Source organism: Malaclemys terrapin, chromosome 22, assembly GCF_027887155.1.
Source record: "Malaclemys terrapin pileata isolate rMalTer1 chromosome 22, rMalTer1.hap1, whole genome shotgun sequence".
NCBI lineage: Eukaryota > Metazoa > Chordata > Testudines > Emydidae > Malaclemys > Malaclemys terrapin.
In genome coordinates this window covers 769,412-787,810 of record NC_071526.1, presented here as the reverse complement: position 1 = coordinate 787,810, position 18,399 = coordinate 769,412, and the positions used below count along the sequence as shown (strand labels likewise).

General features: G+C 48.4%; 1 protein-coding gene across 3 annotated transcripts in view; it reads right to left on the bottom strand.

The window, feature by feature from the left end:
• The window catches only part of RLF (RLF zinc finger), a 102,466-nt gene that overhangs the window by 55,791 nt on the left and 28,276 nt on the right, over nucleotides 1-18,399 (bottom strand). For all 3 annotated transcript variants that reach the window (XM_054011842.1, XM_054011844.1, XM_054011843.1), the window contains exons 3-4: nucleotides 15,664-15,745; nucleotides 6,705-6,837 (exon numbers count right to left, since the gene is read on the bottom strand). In XM_054011842.1, the coding sequence (XP_053867817.1) occupies nucleotides 6,705-6,837; nucleotides 15,664-15,745 (215 nt within the window). The remainder of the gene's footprint in view (nucleotides 1-6,704; nucleotides 6,838-15,663; nucleotides 15,746-18,399) is intronic.

Below are 18,399 nucleotides of genomic sequence, written 5' to 3'. Positions count from 1 at the left end.
AGATCCTGGCATTTCAAAGGGACTATTCCATGGCAGGGTGAAGTTACCAAAAAAAAAAAAAAAAAAAAAAAATAGAAAGTCCTAATCAACTATTCTATTATATACAAAAACTGCTAACAAGAACTCCTGAGGTAAAGCAAATGAAGACACTGCTGGAGCTCCGACTTGGACAAAGGGGCAGTTGAGAAGGAACTGAGTGCGTGTGGTGTGGGGTGGGGTGGGGTGGGGTGGGGGGGTGGAGAAACACGGCTGCACAGCGCTGATCAGCTACCATGACAGGTACAAGACAGGGAGAGTGTGTGCATGTGCAACCCAGCCAGGTACTGCTGTTGAAATTCTCCAACTAGAGACACAGAGCACTCAATCACCTAAAGCGAAGCACCCACAGGGACATCACTTGAAGAACTTATTTTTATCATTTTCAAGTAACCTTTAAAATTCTCTCCATTTGCAATGCACGCATTGGTCAGAAGTGGTGAAGAGTTATGCAAGTCAATCCACTGAGAAGTTTTGGGGAAGGAGAGAAAATTCCACATTGGCAGAAAAAGAATGAAACATTTCTCTGGCAGATTATTTGTTTAAATGGTGGTTCTTTCAAGATGCTCAAATTTACAATGTTAGAAATGGCCTAGGGCTGAGATGTATTATTAAAGATGATTAATGGACAGAGTGCCAGTGAGAAAGTTTCACGATAAATGCAGTTTATCGCGTGGCTAGCATCATACAGCTCCAACTGAAATACAGCCAAATTCTGTAATAAAGGACAGTTACCTGTTCCGTAACTGGCGTTCTTCGAGATGTGTTGCACAGGTATATTCCACAGTAGGTGTGCGTGTGCTCGCTACGTGCACCGGTGCTGGAAGTTTTTCCCTTAGCAGTACCCGTAGTGGGGGAGCCTCACTGCGACCCCTCGAGTGGCGACTCTATATCGCGCCATAAAGGGGGCTGCGCGCTCCCCCCATCCTCAGTTCCTTCTTGCCAGACAACTCCGACAGAGGGGAAAGGAGGGCGGGATGTGGAATACACCTGAGCAACACATCTCGAAGAACAGCAGTTATAGAACAGGTAACTGTCCTTTCTTCGAGTGATTGCTCATGTGTATTCCACAGTAGGTGACTCCAAGCTATACCTGATGGAGGTGGATAGGAGTTTTAAGGGTTACCCGGGCGGAGTACCGCCCTACCAAACCCGGCATCATCCCGCATTTGGGAGACGATCGCATAGTGTGACGAAAAGGTGTGGACAAAGGACCATGTAGCAGCCCTGCAGATGTCCTGAATAGGGACATGAGCCATGTAGGCAGCCAACGAGACCTGAGATCTCGAATGAACCTTTACTATGGGAGGCGGGGGAACCCCTGCCAGGTCGTAACATGTGCATATGCACGAAGTGATCCATCGGAAAATCCGCTGGGTGGAAACCGGTTGCCCCCTCATGTGCTCGGCCGATGCAATAAACAGCTGAGGGGATTTCCGAAATGGCCTGGTTCTGTCCAGGTAAAAGACCAGCGCTCTACGCACATCTAACACGTGCTAACGCCGTTCCTCATTGGAGGAATGGGGCTTAGGACAGAGGACCGGGAGGAAAATGTCCTGATCTATGTGAAAAGCCGAGCCTACCTTCGGCAGAAAAGCCGGGTACGGGCGGAGCTGGAACTTATCCCTATGGAAGACCATGTATGGGGACTCGGAGGTCAGGGCCCTAAGCTCCAAGACCCGGCAGGCTGAGGTGATAGCCACCAGGAACGCCACTTTCCACAACAAGTGGGACCAAGAACACGTGGCCAAGGGCTCGAAAGAGGGCTCTGTGAGGCGGGAGAGCACTAAGTTCAGGTCCCAGAGCAGGACCGGGAGTCTAGCATAAGGGAAGGCCCGATCCAGCACTTTTAGGAACCAGGACGTCATGTGGTGTGAAAACACCGAGTAGTCCTGCACCGAGGGGTGGAAGGCCGAGATGGCTGCCAGGTGCACCCTGACCGAAGAGGGCGCCAGCCCTTGGGTCCTAAGGGCCAGGAGATAATCAAGGATAAGTTGGACAGATGTGGAGGAGGAGGAGGAGGAGGAACCTTCTCCCTTGCCCACCTGAAGAACCGATACCATTTAGCTAGGTAGGTACGACGTGTGGACGGTTTCCTGCTATCTAGCAGGACCCGTCTAACACCCTCCGAACACCTCCCCTCCTCCTCCTCATTTAACCATGGAGCAGCCACACCGTCAAGTGGAGGAGACATCCTCCCTCCTGGGAGAGGAGGTCTGGTCGAAGCAGCAGCCTGTGCGGGGGGGCACTGAAAGCTGCAGGAGGGTCCCGTACCAATGCTGACGGGCCCAATCCAGGGCTATGAGGATAATCCGTGCCCCGTCCGCCTTCACCTTCTGTAGGACCTTGCCTATCAGGGGAAAGGGTGGGAAGGCGTAGAACAGGCAGCCTGACCATGGAATCAGGAACGCGTCCGATATTACCTCTTCGCTCTCCCCCACCCTGGAGCAGAATCGTGGGCATAGGCGATTCTGGGCAGTGGCTAACAGATTTACTTGGGGAGTGCCCCACTGTAGGAAGAGCCATCTGGCCATCTCTCTGTGTAGGGCCCACTCGTGTTGTTGGGAGAAGAATCTGCGTAGGTGATCCGTGAGCGTATTGCGCTTACCCGGCAGGTGAAAAGCCCTCAGAAGGATGTCATGGGCTATACAGAACTCCCACAGGAGCTAGGCTTCCTGGCACAAGGCCATGAACACGTGCCCCCTTGTCTGTTGATATAATACATCGCGGTCGTATTGTCCATTAGGACTCTGACCACCTTTCCCACTAGGTGTTGGCTGAAGGCTATGCATGCCAGGCGCACCGCCCTGAGCTCCCTGACATTTATGTGCAGGGACAATTCCGAGGGAGAATCATCTGCCCTGGGTTTTGAAGCCTCCCACATGGGCTCCCCATCCCAGGTCCGAGGCATCTGACACCAGATCTAGTGACAGAGGGGGCTCCCAGAAGGAAATACCCTGAAGCATGTTGCTTGGGAGGAACCACCATTGCAGGTCGGCCACTATATAGGGTGGCAATGTGACGACCTTGTCCAGACCGTCCCTGGCCTGGGAATACTCAGCAGCCAGCCAGAGTTGGAGGGGCCTCATCCTGAGCGTGGTATGTCACACCACAAAGGTGCATGCTGCCATATGGCCTAGGATTTGAAGGCACACCCGTGCCGTCATCACAGGGAAGGCCATGACTGAGGCGATGAGACCTTTGAGCGTCTCAAATCTGTCCCAGGGGAGGGAGGCCATGGCCACCAGCGAGTCTAACAGCACCCCTATGAAGTGTATGCGCTGAACCGGGACTAAAGTGGATTTTTCCTCGTTTACCAGTAGGCCTAGACTCGTGCAGGTGTCTAGCAGGAATTCCACCTGCGCCTGCATCTGGGACCAAGACTTGCCCTTGAGCAGCCAGTTGTCCAGGTAGGGGAAGAAGATCTGCAGCCCGTTCCTCCTGAGGTGGGCTGCGACCACCCCCATGCATTTGATGGGAACCCTGGGGGCCGTAGAAAGGCCAAAGGGGAGGACCGTAAACTGGTAGTGGTCTGTCCCTACCAGGAAGCAGAGGAAGCGCCTGTGACCCTCAAATATGTAGATATGGAAGTACGCATCCTGGAGGTCCAGGACTGCGAACCAATCTCCCGGGTCCAGGGACGGGACAAGAGAGGTCAGGGACACCATACGGAATTTGCAGCGAACCAGAAACTGCTTGAGATTCCACAGGTCAAGGATGGGCCGGAGCCCACCTTTCGCCTTCGGGATCAGGAAATATCGGGAATAAAACCTTTTGCACTGGAATTCCTGAGGTACCCTCTCCACTGCACCTAGGGTGAGGAGGCGCGTCACCTCCTCACCCTCACCGGGACGGAGGATGGTGCAGTGGGGGTGAATCAAACTGCAGCCTGTACCCCTCGGATATGGTACTGAGGACCCACCGGTCCGACGTTATACGGGACCAATGCACTCTGAAGGCTGATAAACGGTTGCCAAAAACCAACTTTATTAACTGAGGGGGGTTTCCCTGGCAACAGGTCAGGTGGCCCCCCCCAAAGTCAAAAACGCCTCTTGCCCTGCCTCTTGCCCTTCGAGGGTCTGGGGCATGGGGCTGAACGGGACTGGCGCTGTGATCTGCGTCTCTGGTCCCTAGGCCTCTTGGGCTGCGGTCTGGGTTTGTCCTTGGCTGGCGGGACATACAGACTGAGTGTCTGCAGGGTGGTGCGGGAGTCCTTCATCCCGTGCAGACGAGTGTCTGTCTGGTCCGCAAATAATGCCCTGCCATCAAATGGCAGGTCTTGCATCAGGTACTGGGATTCCACTGACAGCCTGGACAGCGAAAGCTACGACGCCCGTCGCAAGGAGATAGCCGAGGCCATCGAACAAGCCGCCGTGTCAGCTGCATCCGAAACGGCCTGGAGAGCTGCTTTCGCCACTACCACACCCTCTTCAACCAGAGCTCAAAACTCCTTCCTGTCCTGCTCTTGGAGGGAGGGCTCGAATTTTGATAGGGATCCCCACAAGCTGAAGTCGTATCTGCTCAGGAGCGCTTGGTGGTTTGCCACCCTGAGCTGGAAACTGGCAGAATAAACTTTTTTCCCCAAAAAGTGTCCAGTCTCCTGGCATCCTTGTCCTTGGGGGTTGGCCGTGTCTTTCACGGTGGTTGACGGACTCCATCACCAGTGAGTTCGGGATAGGATGAGTGTAGAGGTACTCATGCCCCTTCGTTGGTACAAAGTACTTCCGCTCTGCCTTCTTGGAAATGGGCGACAGAGGACGGGGTTTGCCATAGTCCGATCGAAATGTTGGCCACCACTTGGTGAAGCAGCAGTGCCACACGGCCCGGTTCCAAGGAGGAGAGGACATTAAACAAATTGTCCGATGGCTCCTCCATCTCCTCCGCCTGCAGCTGGAGGTTGGCGGCTACACACCAACCTCCTGATGCTCCTTGAAATCCTCCTGAGAAGGAGGGAGCAGTGCTGCTATAGACTCGTCCAGTGCCAACGGGATGACCGGGATGGCCCTTAGGGCATCAGGCGGTGCCGGCAGGTCGTACTCCGTGTCCGGGTCTGGGTGCGGGGCGGCACCTGAGGACTGCTCTCCGTGCTGAGGCGGGGAGGGGAAGACGCTGAGTGGGCTGGGATGCCCCAGCCACAGAGCGGGGCCTCGGCGGTGCAGGTGCCTGGGGCCACGGTGCCCACTGGCACCACTGTCCTTGCCATGGCACCCCTTGCCACTGAGCCACCGGGGGTCCTACGAGGGTTACATATTCCTGGGGGATGGTGCGGTCCGGGGAAGGACGGTTGGGAGCCAAGGCAGAGGGGGCCGAGGAGCGCACAGTGCCATAGGAGCGGCTCGACCGGTCCCGTCTATGTCGGGTCCTGCCCCGGGATTTAGACCTTGACAACAATAAGATGTATACGTCGGAGGTACTGTCTCTGGAGACCGCGGCTACGACGCCGCAGTGATGGTGACTGCCGGGATGCACTCTGGGCATGGTGCGCGCCGTGGTATGATCGGCAGTGCCGATGGCGTCGAGACCTGCTATCACTGTGGCTGAACGAGGAACGTCGATGCTTTCTGTCCCGGTGCCTGCAGCCCCTGTGGGTCAAAGAAGACTCCGGTGACTCGTTCCCAGGCGACCCCGACAACGGCGTGGAGGTCTGTCGCGGGCTACGGAAAGGCCCGGCGGATCGAGTAGAGAGGTCGACCACCGACCTGGCTGGTGAGCGCCCAACGGCGGCTTCCCTTGGAACCGAGTCCCCAGCTGAGGTGGCCCACTTGGTACCGGCATGACGAGGATGTAGCACGCTGCCTGGGCTGCCTCCGGCATTGACGGAACCCTCATCGTCGGGGAGGCACACGCGGACGGGGTCGGACTACTTCGCTCCGCACAAGTCGGAGATCTGGGTCCCAAGGGGGATCGTGGGCTGGCCAACTCGGGTCCAGCCTGATCCCTGTCCTTGTCTCGGCGCCCCTGGATCTTGCCTTGCTTCTTGGCAGGGGAGCAGTGCCGACTGGTGGATGGGGCTTCGCTCTGCACCGAGGATGCGGTGCTCAGCACCAGATCAGGTCGGCATGCCAGGGCCAATGCCGACTCCATAAGCAGGGCCCGGAGTCGGATCTCACGTTCACGCTTAGTCCGGGGCGTGAAGGACTTACAGATTTTACAGCGCTCACTTATCTGAGCCTCGCCCAGACAGCGAAGACACTCGGAGTGTGGATCACTTCTGGGCACGGAATTGCGACAGGAGTTGCACGACTTGAAGCCTGGGGCTCGGGGCATGCCCCAGGCCAGACTACTAACTGCAGAAACTAGTAACAGTCTAGGATCGTATTACCAAGAATAGAAGCTACAGCAATGCTGGAGCACAAGTTCCGACTACCTTCACTGCAGCAAGAAGGAACTGAGGGTGGGGGGAGCGCGCAGCCCCCTTTATGTGGGGATATAGACATGCCTCTCCAGGGGTCACAGCGAGGCTCCCCAACTACGGGTACTGCTAAGGGAAAAACTTCCAGCACTGGTGCACGTGGCGAGCACGCACACCTACTGTGGAATACACATGAACAATCACTTGAAGAAGAATGAGCAGCTCAAATCAGGATTGACAGGTACCTGCCCCCAACCAAAGGGTACCAACAGTTTATTGAACTCCATATGTTACAAATCAGAATCTCAGTTCTTACCTTCTTCTGCTTCTACCGGCTGCTGTGATAGAATTTTAAGAAGAACTGGATTTTTCCACATGCCTTCCCTAGTAATGTCAACCAATATTTGGAGATTATTATTCCCAAATTCCAGTAAAGCATCATGTGAATCCTATAAAACAAAACAAAAACATAAACCCAAAGTCCATTAAGAGAATTTTAAGTAAGATTAAATATTGAATCTAACTTCAGAAAGACAAACAATCAACTATACCATTTTGGCATTATACCACCAGAAAATGTGTTTAACACCATTCAATTACATTATGGTCATTCTTGAATGCTTCATTTCTATTGTGCTGTGTTGGGACACTACAATGCTGCTTATTAGCAAGCTGGCCCTAAGTTCTGCAGCTAGGTCTTCAGGTTTCTGCAGCATTCTGCCAGCTTCAGTTAGAGGTTTTTATTGTCTTTTTCATTTAATTCATGTCCCTATAGTAGACCCTAGACTATTTATTTTTATATTAATATGTTTACACCGTTTCTTCATTTTCTGCATGCCTCAAATTTTCCTAGTTTCAATACAACTAAACAGAAGTTATCAGAGGAGAAGATGGAGGTTTTGGCAGAAGATTAGGGATAGTTGGGGCTTTTAGTACCAGATAATATGTGGAGTGTGGCTTGGGAATTGTAGGATAAGGACATTAACTTGACCATTTTATGAGAAACAATGCAGATGGCTCAAACGGTCATCTTTCAGAGTTAATGCTTCAGTGGGATGAGTAGGGCCAGTTCACAACCTCAGAGAGAATAGCTATTTACCTTGTAGTAATTGTGGTTCTTTGAGATGTTAAAGACACTGTAGATCCCACTATAGGAGTGTATGTGCCTTGTGCACAGAAGATTCATGCACTCAACTTTCTCACGCTCCCATGCAAAAGCATAAAGGGCACGAGATCATAACCTTCCCTCAGTTCCCTCCCAATTCAAAGCTTGTGTTAGTTGAGGACTCCTAAAGCATGGACAGAGGTGGGATTATGGGATTCACAGATTACAACAACATGAAGCAGCACAGTTATTGTAGAATAAATAACCACCCTCTTTGTGTATGCATTGGTGTGGATCACCCCCATGATAGGTGACTGGCATGCAATACCACTTCTGGATGGTGGGATGAGGCATATCAGCTGCATCAGTCAAACATGGATCAGAACTGTCCAAAACTTGGCATCTGTTCTGGCAACTAAGTCCAATGCATAATGCTTGACAAAAAGTTAGTGGGTTGCTCCATGTCATTGCCTTGCAATGCAAATTGGAGATCTCTGAAGCAGGTGGAGACTGTCCCTTGAGCTCTAGTAGAGTAAGTTTTGATGTTCGGTGGAAGAGGTACACAGCCAACTGGTAACAATGAGATGCATTGCATTAGCTAGTTAGATATTCTTTGTGATGTGATGGCCTGGCCTTTGGAATGGCCATGGCTGTAGCCAGAAATAACTGGGGGGGGAGGGGGGGGGGGGGGAGAAGAAGGAATCTGAACTGTCGCTGTAGTAAAAAGACACACCAGATGTTCCCCCAGGATTAAAAACTTTTATCCAGATGAAGAGTGAATTTTGGGAAGACGACAGGCAGGTTAACTATTGTTATACCAATAAAAACTAGCAGGATCTTATTAAAGGGGACAAGATAAAGATGCCACATTTATTATGATAATTTGATTTATGACCAATAATTAATATCTTAATCCTTATACAAACACACACATCATACCCAATACCTATACACACACACACACATCCATCAGATGTTCTGCAGCTGCTGCATAGTTACCAGTCCTGCTTGAGTCTGTGGCTTGAGTTTGCAGCTTGGGTTCGAAGCTTGTGGCGGCTAACTGGCCAGGAAAGCCGGGCACAAGGACGAGCTGGGTCTCTGTTGGGCATGCACCGATGCCCTTCCATGTTGGCAGCAGAATGTTACCCTCCTCCAAAGTTTTCCATCTCACCCATCCTTTTTGTAGGCTTTAGTTTGAATCCAGAGTCTATAGGTCTTGCTGTGTCACTCTGCCTCTGGGTTTGGTGATTGATTACCTGTCAATTGCAGACATGACTTTCAGCCTGGGACCGGGCTTTAATCTTCCTTCTATTGTACCTTTTCTTTTTAGGGTGGATTCTTCTTACTTTGTTAGGGCTCTTGTCTGCATCTTCAGCCGTTGGTGTTTGAACTCTATTTAATCAGGACAGGCTGGGGCTGTATGTATCATCCATACATACCTCATTCACACATCTAAAACTAAACTAATAAGATTACAGCAGGGTTTGCAAAAATGAAGGTTGCAGTAAGCCCTTACAAAATGGAGTAAGCGTTTTAAAAATGGGGTTTGAATTACAATATGGCAAGTCTTAGTGATTTAAGCAGGAATTGGATTGATAACGAAATTTACAAAGGCAGCTGACTGAACAGCTATGGCTCTTAACAAGCATCTTAATTGTTAATTAGCCAGTTATTGGGGTAACCGGTTTTATGAATGAATATTGTTTTATTCATAAAACTTTACGTATGAAGTTACAGTAATAAAGTGAACAATTAAAAACAATTTCATTCATCAGTTCTACACTATTCACACAAAATTCTGAGACCACCTGAGGGACCATCTTAGGGGAAGGTTTCAGCACCACATTGTCCCTATGAAACATCATGTAGGGAGGGTCAGCCATAAGTGTTTGGCACTCATTCTCTCTCCTGGCCAAAGTGATACCATCTAGAAACACCAGGAAGGTACTGGAAGACAGGCTGGAGTACTTCAGAGGCAGCAAATACTCAAGGATCTTCCGAACCCAAGCCTGCACAGGGTCCACATTACGATGAGCCACCCATACTGAGAGTCTCTTCCATTTAGACAAATAAGTCCTTCTGGTGGATATAGTCATCCTCTGTATCAGGATCTACTCGACTTGCCTATAGCAATCCCCATCCATGGTACTTAACCAGCCAACACCGTGGATGTTACAGGGACTTCAAATGTGCATGGAGTATCTGATTGTGGTGATGTGAAATCAGATCTAGGCCGCCTGGGAGTTGACTGGATATATGTGGCAAGTCTATCAACCAAAACTGCTTTACCCAGTAGCATACTGTGACAGATGCGAGACCCTGGAACTGTGGAAACGTCAAAAAACTATTATAGTGAGATGTGCCAAACGCTAAGAGCCCAAGGATTAGTCAAACTTTTGTGTCTATAATGCTATATGTATCTTTGTGAGGTTGGGTCTGTGTTCTGTCTCCTCTAGGGAGAGGGTTACCAAACTTTCGCCAGGAACTAAAATCAATGGAGGTAATTACTGCAAATTCAAGATCAGGTAAACAACTCCAGAGAAGTTTGGGTCAGTTACATATACTGGTTCAGACCATGTTCAAGAGGCCAAGGAGACAAAGAAGGGCGTCTGGTACAACGGGTTGGCATGAACTGACTTATGAACCTCATTTTGATGTAAAAATTGATGTGATTGTAGCTAACAGGGTAAAACCCTGCCCAGAAGAGTTTGAAGAACTAGATCTTGCCAAGGTCTCTATGTGGAAAATAAGAGACACCACTAAGCTTAGCAGGCATATCAAAACAATATAATTGTATGATGTTTTACCTGTAATGCTTTTGTCATAAAATAAATGTATACTATGCTTTGTGAAAGCTGTCTGGTCACAGGTAGATACTGTCATTGTCCCTTCAGCAACCTGAGGGATACACAGCAAATTTCAGGGGGACTGCAATCCTAAATCCCCAGTCTGGAAGAAGAGGAATTTGGATCCCTGCCCACAGAAAGGCGACAGCTGGAGGCCTGATATCTAAAGGGGCACTTTTAGGTCTCGGGGGGCAGAGATGCCATTAACCTCACAACTATGATAGGAGTATGAGAATGACTGTGGCCCTGACATTTGATTTTGGAAGTCACCCTAGGGATCAGGCAAATGTTGAAGGGCATGAAGGAGGCCTGAGCAAAACGACGCCAGGCTCATGCCCCCGCTGGAACAAAAATTTTGGCATTTGGTGGAGAGCCTGTCTTCATAGGAAGCCATTCCCCCACACCCAATGATGGACTATTGGCTCTGTGATGGATCTCTGCAGAGAGGACTCATGATAGGGCCTGATGAAATACATCCTAGAATACTCAAGGACCTGACTGAGGAGATTTCGGAGCCATCAGCAATTATTTGAAAAATCATGGAAGATGGGAAAGATTCCAGAAGACTGGAAGAGAGCAAATATAGTGCCAATCTATAAAAAAGGGAATAAGGACAACCTGGAGAATTATAGACCAGTCATCTTAACTTCAGTATACGGAAAGATAATGGAGCAAATTAAACAATCAATTTGCAAAGGGGCAAAGGGGTCCAGGAGAGCTGGCTGTATTTTAAAGAATCCTTATTGCGGTTGCAGGAACAAACCATCCCGATATGTGGAAAGAATAGTAAATATGGCAGGCGACCAGCTTGGCTAAACAGTGAAATCCTTGCAGATCTTAAACACAAAAAAGAAGCTTACAAGAAGTGGAAGATTGGACAAATGACCAGGGAGGAGTATAAAAATATTGCTCAGGCATGCAGGAGTGAAATCAGGAAGGCCAAATCACACTTGGAGGTGCAGTTAGCAAGAGATGTTAAGAGTAACAAGAAGGGTTTCTTCAGGTATATTAGCAACAAGAAGAAAGTCAAGGGAAGTGTGGGCCCCTTACTGAATGAGGGAGGCAACCTAGTGACCGAGGATGTGGAAAAAGCTAATGTACTCAATGCTTTTTTTGCCTCTGTCTTCACGAACAAGGTCAGCTCCCAGACTGCTGCACTGGACAGCACAATATGGGGAGAATGTGACCAGCCCTCTGTGGAGAAAGAAGTGGTTCGGGACTATTTAGAAAAATTGGACATGCACAAGTCCATGGGGCCGGATGCGCTGCATCCGAGGGTGCTAAAGGAGTTGGCGGATGAGATTGCAGAGCCATTAGCCATTATTTTTGAAAACTCATGGCGATTGGGGGAGGTCCCGGATGACTGGAAAAAGGCTAATGTAGTCCCCATCTTTAAAAAAGGGAAGGAGGAGGATCTGGGGAACTACAGGCCAGTCAGCCTCACCTCAGTCCCTGGAAAAATCATGGAGCAGGTCCTCAAGGAATCAATTCTGAAGCACTTAGAGGAGAGGAAAGTGATCAGGAACAGTCAGCATGGATTCACCAAGGGGAAGTCATGCCTGACTAACCTAATTGCCTTCTATGATGAGAAAACTGGCTCTGTGGATGAGGGGAAAGCAGTGGATGTGTTATTCCTTGACTTTAGCAAAGCTTTTGATACGGTCTCCCACAGTATTCTTGCCGACAAGTTAAAGAAGTATGGGCTGGATGAGTGGACTGTAAGGTGGATAGAAAGCTGGCTAGACCGTCGGGCTCAACGGGTAGTGATCAATGGCTCCATGTCTAGTTGGCAGCCGGTTTCAAGCGGAGTGCCCCAAGGGTCGGTCCTGGGGCCGGTTTTGTTTAATATCTTTATTAATGATCTGGAGGATGGTGTGGACTGCACTCTCAGCAAGTTTGCAGATGACACTAAACTAGGAGGAGTGGTAGATACACTGGAGGGTAGGGATCGGATACAGAGGGTACATCTACACTACAGGGGGGAGTCGATTTAAGATACGCAAATTCAGCTACATGAATAGCGTAGCTGAATTCGACGTATCGCAGCCTACTTACCCCGCTGTGAGGACGGCGGCAAAATCGACTTCTGCGGCTTTCTGTCGACGGCGCTTACTCCCACCTCCGCTGGTGGAGTAAGAGCGCCAATTCGGGGATCGATTGTCGCGTCCCAACAGGACGCAATAAATCGATCCCCGAGAGGTCGATTTCTACCCGCCGATTCAGGCGGGTAGTGTAGACCTAGCCAGAGGGACCTAGACAAATTAGAGGATTGGGCCAAAAAAAACAGAAACACCTGATGAGGTTCAACAAGGACAACTGCAGAGTCCTGCATTTAGGATGGAAGAATCCCATGCACTGCTACAGACTAGGGACCGAATGGCTAGGTAGCAGTTCTGCAGAAAAGGACCTAGGGGTCACAGTGGACGAGAAGCTGGATATGAGTCAGTGTGCTCTTGTTGCCAAGAAGGCTAATGGCATTTTGGGCTGTATAAGTAGGGGCATTGCCAGCAGATCGAGGAACATGATCGTTCCCCTCTATTCAACATTAGTGAGGCCTCACCTGGAATACTGTATCCAGTTTTGGGCCCCACACTACAAGAAGGATGTGGAAAAATTGGAAAGAGTCCAGCGGAGGGCAACAAAAATGATCAGGGGGGCTGGAGCACATGACTTCTGAGGAGAGGCTGAGGGAATTGGGATTGTTTAGTCTCCAGAAGAGAAGAATGAGAGGGGATTTGATAACAGCCTTCAACTACCTGAAGGGGGGTTCCAAAGAGGATGGAGCTCGGCTGTTCTCAGTGGTGGCAGATGACAGAACAAGGAGCAATGGTCTCAAGTTGCAGTGGGGGAGGTCCAGGTTGGATATTAGGAAACACTATTTCACTAGGAGGGTGGTGAAGCACTGGAATGCGTTACCTAGGGAGGTGGTGGAGTCTCCTTCCTTGGAGGTTTTTAAGGTCCGGCTTGACAAAGCCCTGGCTGGGATGATTTAGTTGGGAATTGGTCCTGCTTTGAGCAGGGGGTTGGACTAGATAACCTCCTGAGGTCCCTTCCAACCCTGATATTCTATGAAACACCTAGAACAGGGGTAGGCAACCTTTCAGAAGTGGTGTACCGAGTCTTCATTTATTCACTTTAATTTAAGGTTTCGCGTGCCGGTAATACATGTTAACGTTTTTTAGAAGGTGTCTCTAAGTCTATACATACAACAATGGTTTAGTTGTTAAAGTAAACAAGGTTTTCAAAATGTTTAAGAAGCTTCATTTAAAATTAAATTAAAATGCTGATCTTACGCCGCCAGCCTGCTCAGCCGCTTCCAGCCTGGGGTTCTGTTCACCTAGGCTTGCAGCGGGCTGAGCGGGCTGTCAAGGGGCCAGTAGCCGGGACCCCAGACCTGGACGATGGTTCAGGGCAGAGGGCTTGGTGTGTGAGGGGGTGCAGGGCAGAAGGCTGGATGTGTGGGGAGTTCAGGGGTAAGGGCAGAAATCTGGGTCTTGGGGGAGACTTGAGGTAAGGTCTGATTCTGTTCAATACCTTCATCGATTTAGATAATAGTATAGAGCAGTGGTGCACCAACATTTCCACTTGCACAGTCCTTACCATTCATGGAATTTGTCCCAGCCCACATTACAAGTAATGTGAAGTAGCCCCCTTCTTGTTGCTGCTGGCAGCAGCGCTGCCTTCAGAGCTGGGTGGCTGGAGAGCAGCAGCTGCTGGCCGGGGTGTTCACATTGTTTGTGGCATGGGAGGACTTTTTTTTTTTAATCCTGCGCCGGTCCCACCCCAAAATATCCACTCTATTTTTATACTGCTCCCACTATTATGGCAGAGGGTCCTGCAGGACCAATGGAATCCTAGTTTCTTCCCACCCCCCTAGAGAACCTCTTGTGTGCCCCCCACGAGGGCACCCCCAGTTGTGCACCACTGGCATTGAGGGTACACTTACAAAGTTTGCAGATGATATCAAGTTGAGAGGGGTTGCAAGTGCTTTGGAGGATAGGATTAAAATTCAAAATGATCTTGACAAACTGGAGAAATCGTCTGAAGTAAATAGGATGAAATTCAATAAGGACAAATGCAAAGTACTCAAAAAAAAAATCCGATCTTGTGCTTATGAAATGCATGTGCCCCTACAGCACAATCCATGCTGTCACATACTCGAAAGCTATCTGCAGACTCAGGCACACAGCACTACATCAGTTCACATTTTTTAAGCTTTGTCTTGCAATCTATCAACCTATTAACCTTAAACATGGAGGAGCTACATCCTCAACCTAAAGTACAACTTTTCTACTCTGCAGTTTACAAGAAATATTGGGAAACCTTTTTCTCAGACCATGAAATCCTTCAATCTATTTTTCAGCAAGCAGGTAAGTTATGTCTCTCTAGTGTTTGGAGTACACAAGTTACTGCCCATTAATCTGAAATTGAGTTAGTTTTGCTTTGCTAGAATTTTGCATTTCTTCTAGATTGCACAATAAACCACTTTGTTGTTCTCAGCACTAGTGATCAGTGTTATTATGCACATTTTAACATCGCCGGGAAACATTTAGCATCTTCTCACTAACCCCCACTACTCAACATTTGTAAATAAAGCATTTATTTTCAGTAGATTTTGTGTAAAACGCTGTTTTACAAAGTGGCCTTCGAATACTTGAAGCAAAATAAATTTTGTTATCCACCTGGCAAATCCTAGTTGTCACATAGCCCAATCCCACTCACTCCATCCAAACCAATGTTGCTGAAATCACTCCCATCTTGGAATTCCTCCACTGACTTCCCCAGTTCTGACTTAACTCCCACAAATACAAGCCTGTGTACAACTATGCCCTAGCCTACATCTTGGACTTTGTCTCTTACTGCATCTCCACACCCGTAGCCAATGGTGCCAGCCTTGTAGTTTACTTCACTCACTTCTGTCTATGCCTTTTTCCATGATGCCCACATGCATAAGGCTGCATTTGCAATGCCTGCCCTCCATGACACCACCCTCTCATTCAAGTCCCACCTATAAACTCACTTATTCTGTTATACATACACAAATTAAGGCCAGAAAGGACCACTGTGATCTTCTCATCTGACCTCCTGTATTACACAGGCCACAGGACTTCCCTGAATTAATTCCTGTTTAAAATAGAGCTTATCTTTTAGAAATCCATCCAACCTGGATTTAACAGTTTCTTAGTGATCGAGAATCCACCACAACCTTTAATAATTTTTTGCAATAGTTAATTATCCTAACTTAAAAATTTGTGGTTTATTTGCAGTCTGAATTTGGCTTACTTCAAATTGGAGCTTGTTACAACTTAATGAAATACACTTACCTGTATAGACTGATGGAATCCTAACCATGTGTCACATGGCAATTCACTTTCAGGCACAGAAAGCAGTAGTTCAAAACAACTCCTGTAACAAAAAAGAGCTGTATAAGTAAGATAGCTAAAACACTGCTGTAGCAGCATTAGGAAGTGGCAGGTCTTGTTTTATTCCTAGACATGAAACTATATTAAGATGCAGCCATGATTGAAATCGTGTTTTAGTAACTTAAGAGTTAAAAAAAAAAAAAAAGGTTACAGGGATGTAGTAATTATCACAAAACCAGGTATTATAAACCCAGGAAATTCAGAGTTAAGATTAAATTTCTAAGAAATCCAAACTATGTTAAAAGTAAGAAATGCACAGTTAAGACATCCAAACCATAACTCTGACCTATAGTGACCTCATGAAATAACCATACCATGACTGAGGGATTTTAGTGTTTGTGATCACAGACTTCATTAAACTGATTTTTAAGAGTCACATCAGATTTAATATCCCCCCCTCCTTGTGACATCACTAAGGAGCAAAATTAAGGTCAAGTTACTATTGTACAGCATGAGCCTTAATATCACTTAAAGTGCTTTGTGTGAAAGTTTGCCACACAGTACAATGAAATTTAAAACCAAGTGTCTCTGGAAGAAGCATGTTCAACTGGGGGTGGGGGATGGAATGATCAGGGAGGCTGATGGGCAGGAATGGGGAGACGGGCTAATAGTCTAGAAGCGTCCTCTAGCCACCAGTGATGTCCCACAGCTCTGAGCTGTGGGGGATAGAGAAGCTGGGGGGTTTGAAAGAGGTGTAGTCAAAGGAGAGAGCCTGAGACATGAGGCCTGGTGGAAGAGGCCAGAACTAAAGTGGTAGTCAGGCCCTGCTAATATAAAGCGAAGTTAGCAAAAGTCGGGCTGTGAGCAGAAGTCAGGGCCTGCCTGCGCACAAATTCACAGAAGCTGCTAAGAACAGGGCTGGTATTGCAAAAAACACTCATTCTTAAGAAGAATTCTTAATATGCTAGGCACAGGACACTCATGTAAGCACATTCTGTAAGGACGGTATCAGAACACCCAGATACCCATATGGTACACACTCCTCAAAAAATAACACTCACCTCTCTTAAATAAGATCAGGATGACAGAGTGATGGATAGAGATGTTTTGATCGAATCAACGTGTCCAAGATAAAAGGTGGTAACTAACCACATCAGAGGGGCAATACGTAATTTGTCTGTACTGGTATATAAAGAGGGGTCTCAGAAGAAGCGTCTTTCACCAGCCAAGGCGGAAAAGGAAAGTCCCACCGTTCACCAAGCTGGTCCATTGTTATAGGCAAACATGTTGTAGTAGTCCTGTCGAGTATACGGGATACTAGGACCATGCTTCGTCAACAACAAACATGATTGGGTGCCTTCTACTGAAACAGTTCTGTGGTTTTATTGGGCAGTTTGATCAAGGTCTGCTGTGTCGGCTATCTGCGCATAGTTGTGACAGTATACTGAAAGAACACACACACACACACCCAACAACCAACTACAAGAGGTTGTACCAGAGGTGATAATGAAGTTCTTGGTCATGGGCTCACCAGCCCAGCAATCAACAAGTAGATGGCTAATTAGGTAAGGTTTCAGAGTAGCAGCCGTGTTAGTCTGTATCCGCAAAAAGAACAGGAGTACTTGTGGCACCTTAGAGACTGACAAATTTGTCAGTCTCTAAGGTGCCACAAGTACTCCTGTTCTAATTAGGAAAGCAGTCTGCTGCGCCACTCTTCATGCAGCATAATAGAGAAGCCTTCTCCCCCTTCCACTCGGTGTCCTCCGACATGTATGTGTGTGTATTGGGCTCTGTAATTCTCTGAGGAGCTGCTCTCAGCAAGTAAGTGGATTATTGACTTGACAAGGCCCATGATGCTCACACAAATACTGCCTGGGCAAAGGAGAGTCACTTCCTCCTCCCGACTTGTGGGTAGCATTTGGTCACCTGCATAGAAAACAAGGAAGGCCCCGACACAGTCTGTGTAGGGCAAGATGCGGGCAAGTAGGGTTAGACAGGAGTGTGGCAGAGGGAGGTAAAGTGGGACCATCCAGAAATGGTTCCTGTCTGGGAAAAAGGTTCTTTTGTCTACAGCAGTACTGCAGCAACTGAGTTCCACATGGCAGGTTTCCCTTGTGGACAAGCTCAGTCTTTAGCACAGGGGCAGTTTGCTGCACACGGCCCTGTCTTTGCAGTGGCAAAAGCACAGCCAGGCTGCAGGTAATACCAAAGCACACAACCCTGCTCTACAACAAAACAAAATTTCTCCTCGTGTCCAGGCTCCTGTTAATCACAAAGCAAGGCAGCCCACCCAGCATGGCTCAGCAGTTCCTGTATTACAGGACTGCTGCAGGTGGAGATGCCACCCCTCTCTAATCTACAGCCACCTGAGGCAAATCCTGCCCCACCACCTCTCCAGGAGAGTCTTCCAATACTTCCCCTAGCATTAGAAAGTACAAGTTCCTTCCACAGGCCGTGCCTGTTTGATGAGCCTCCTGCAGCATTTAAACCAGCAGTTCACTGACAGAAATCCACAAGTGGACTGCCAGCTGGGGAAGCTGATTGCTTTTGGGGTAAATGCCCCCTAATCCTCCTGCATTCAAAGGTAGGAAGAATAGAGTGATGCTGTCTCAAGAATAGCTCTATATCACAGAAAGTTTGCCTGAACTTAGGGAACAACAGGCAGTTCACTAACTGGAGTTGCTGCAAGAGAAGACT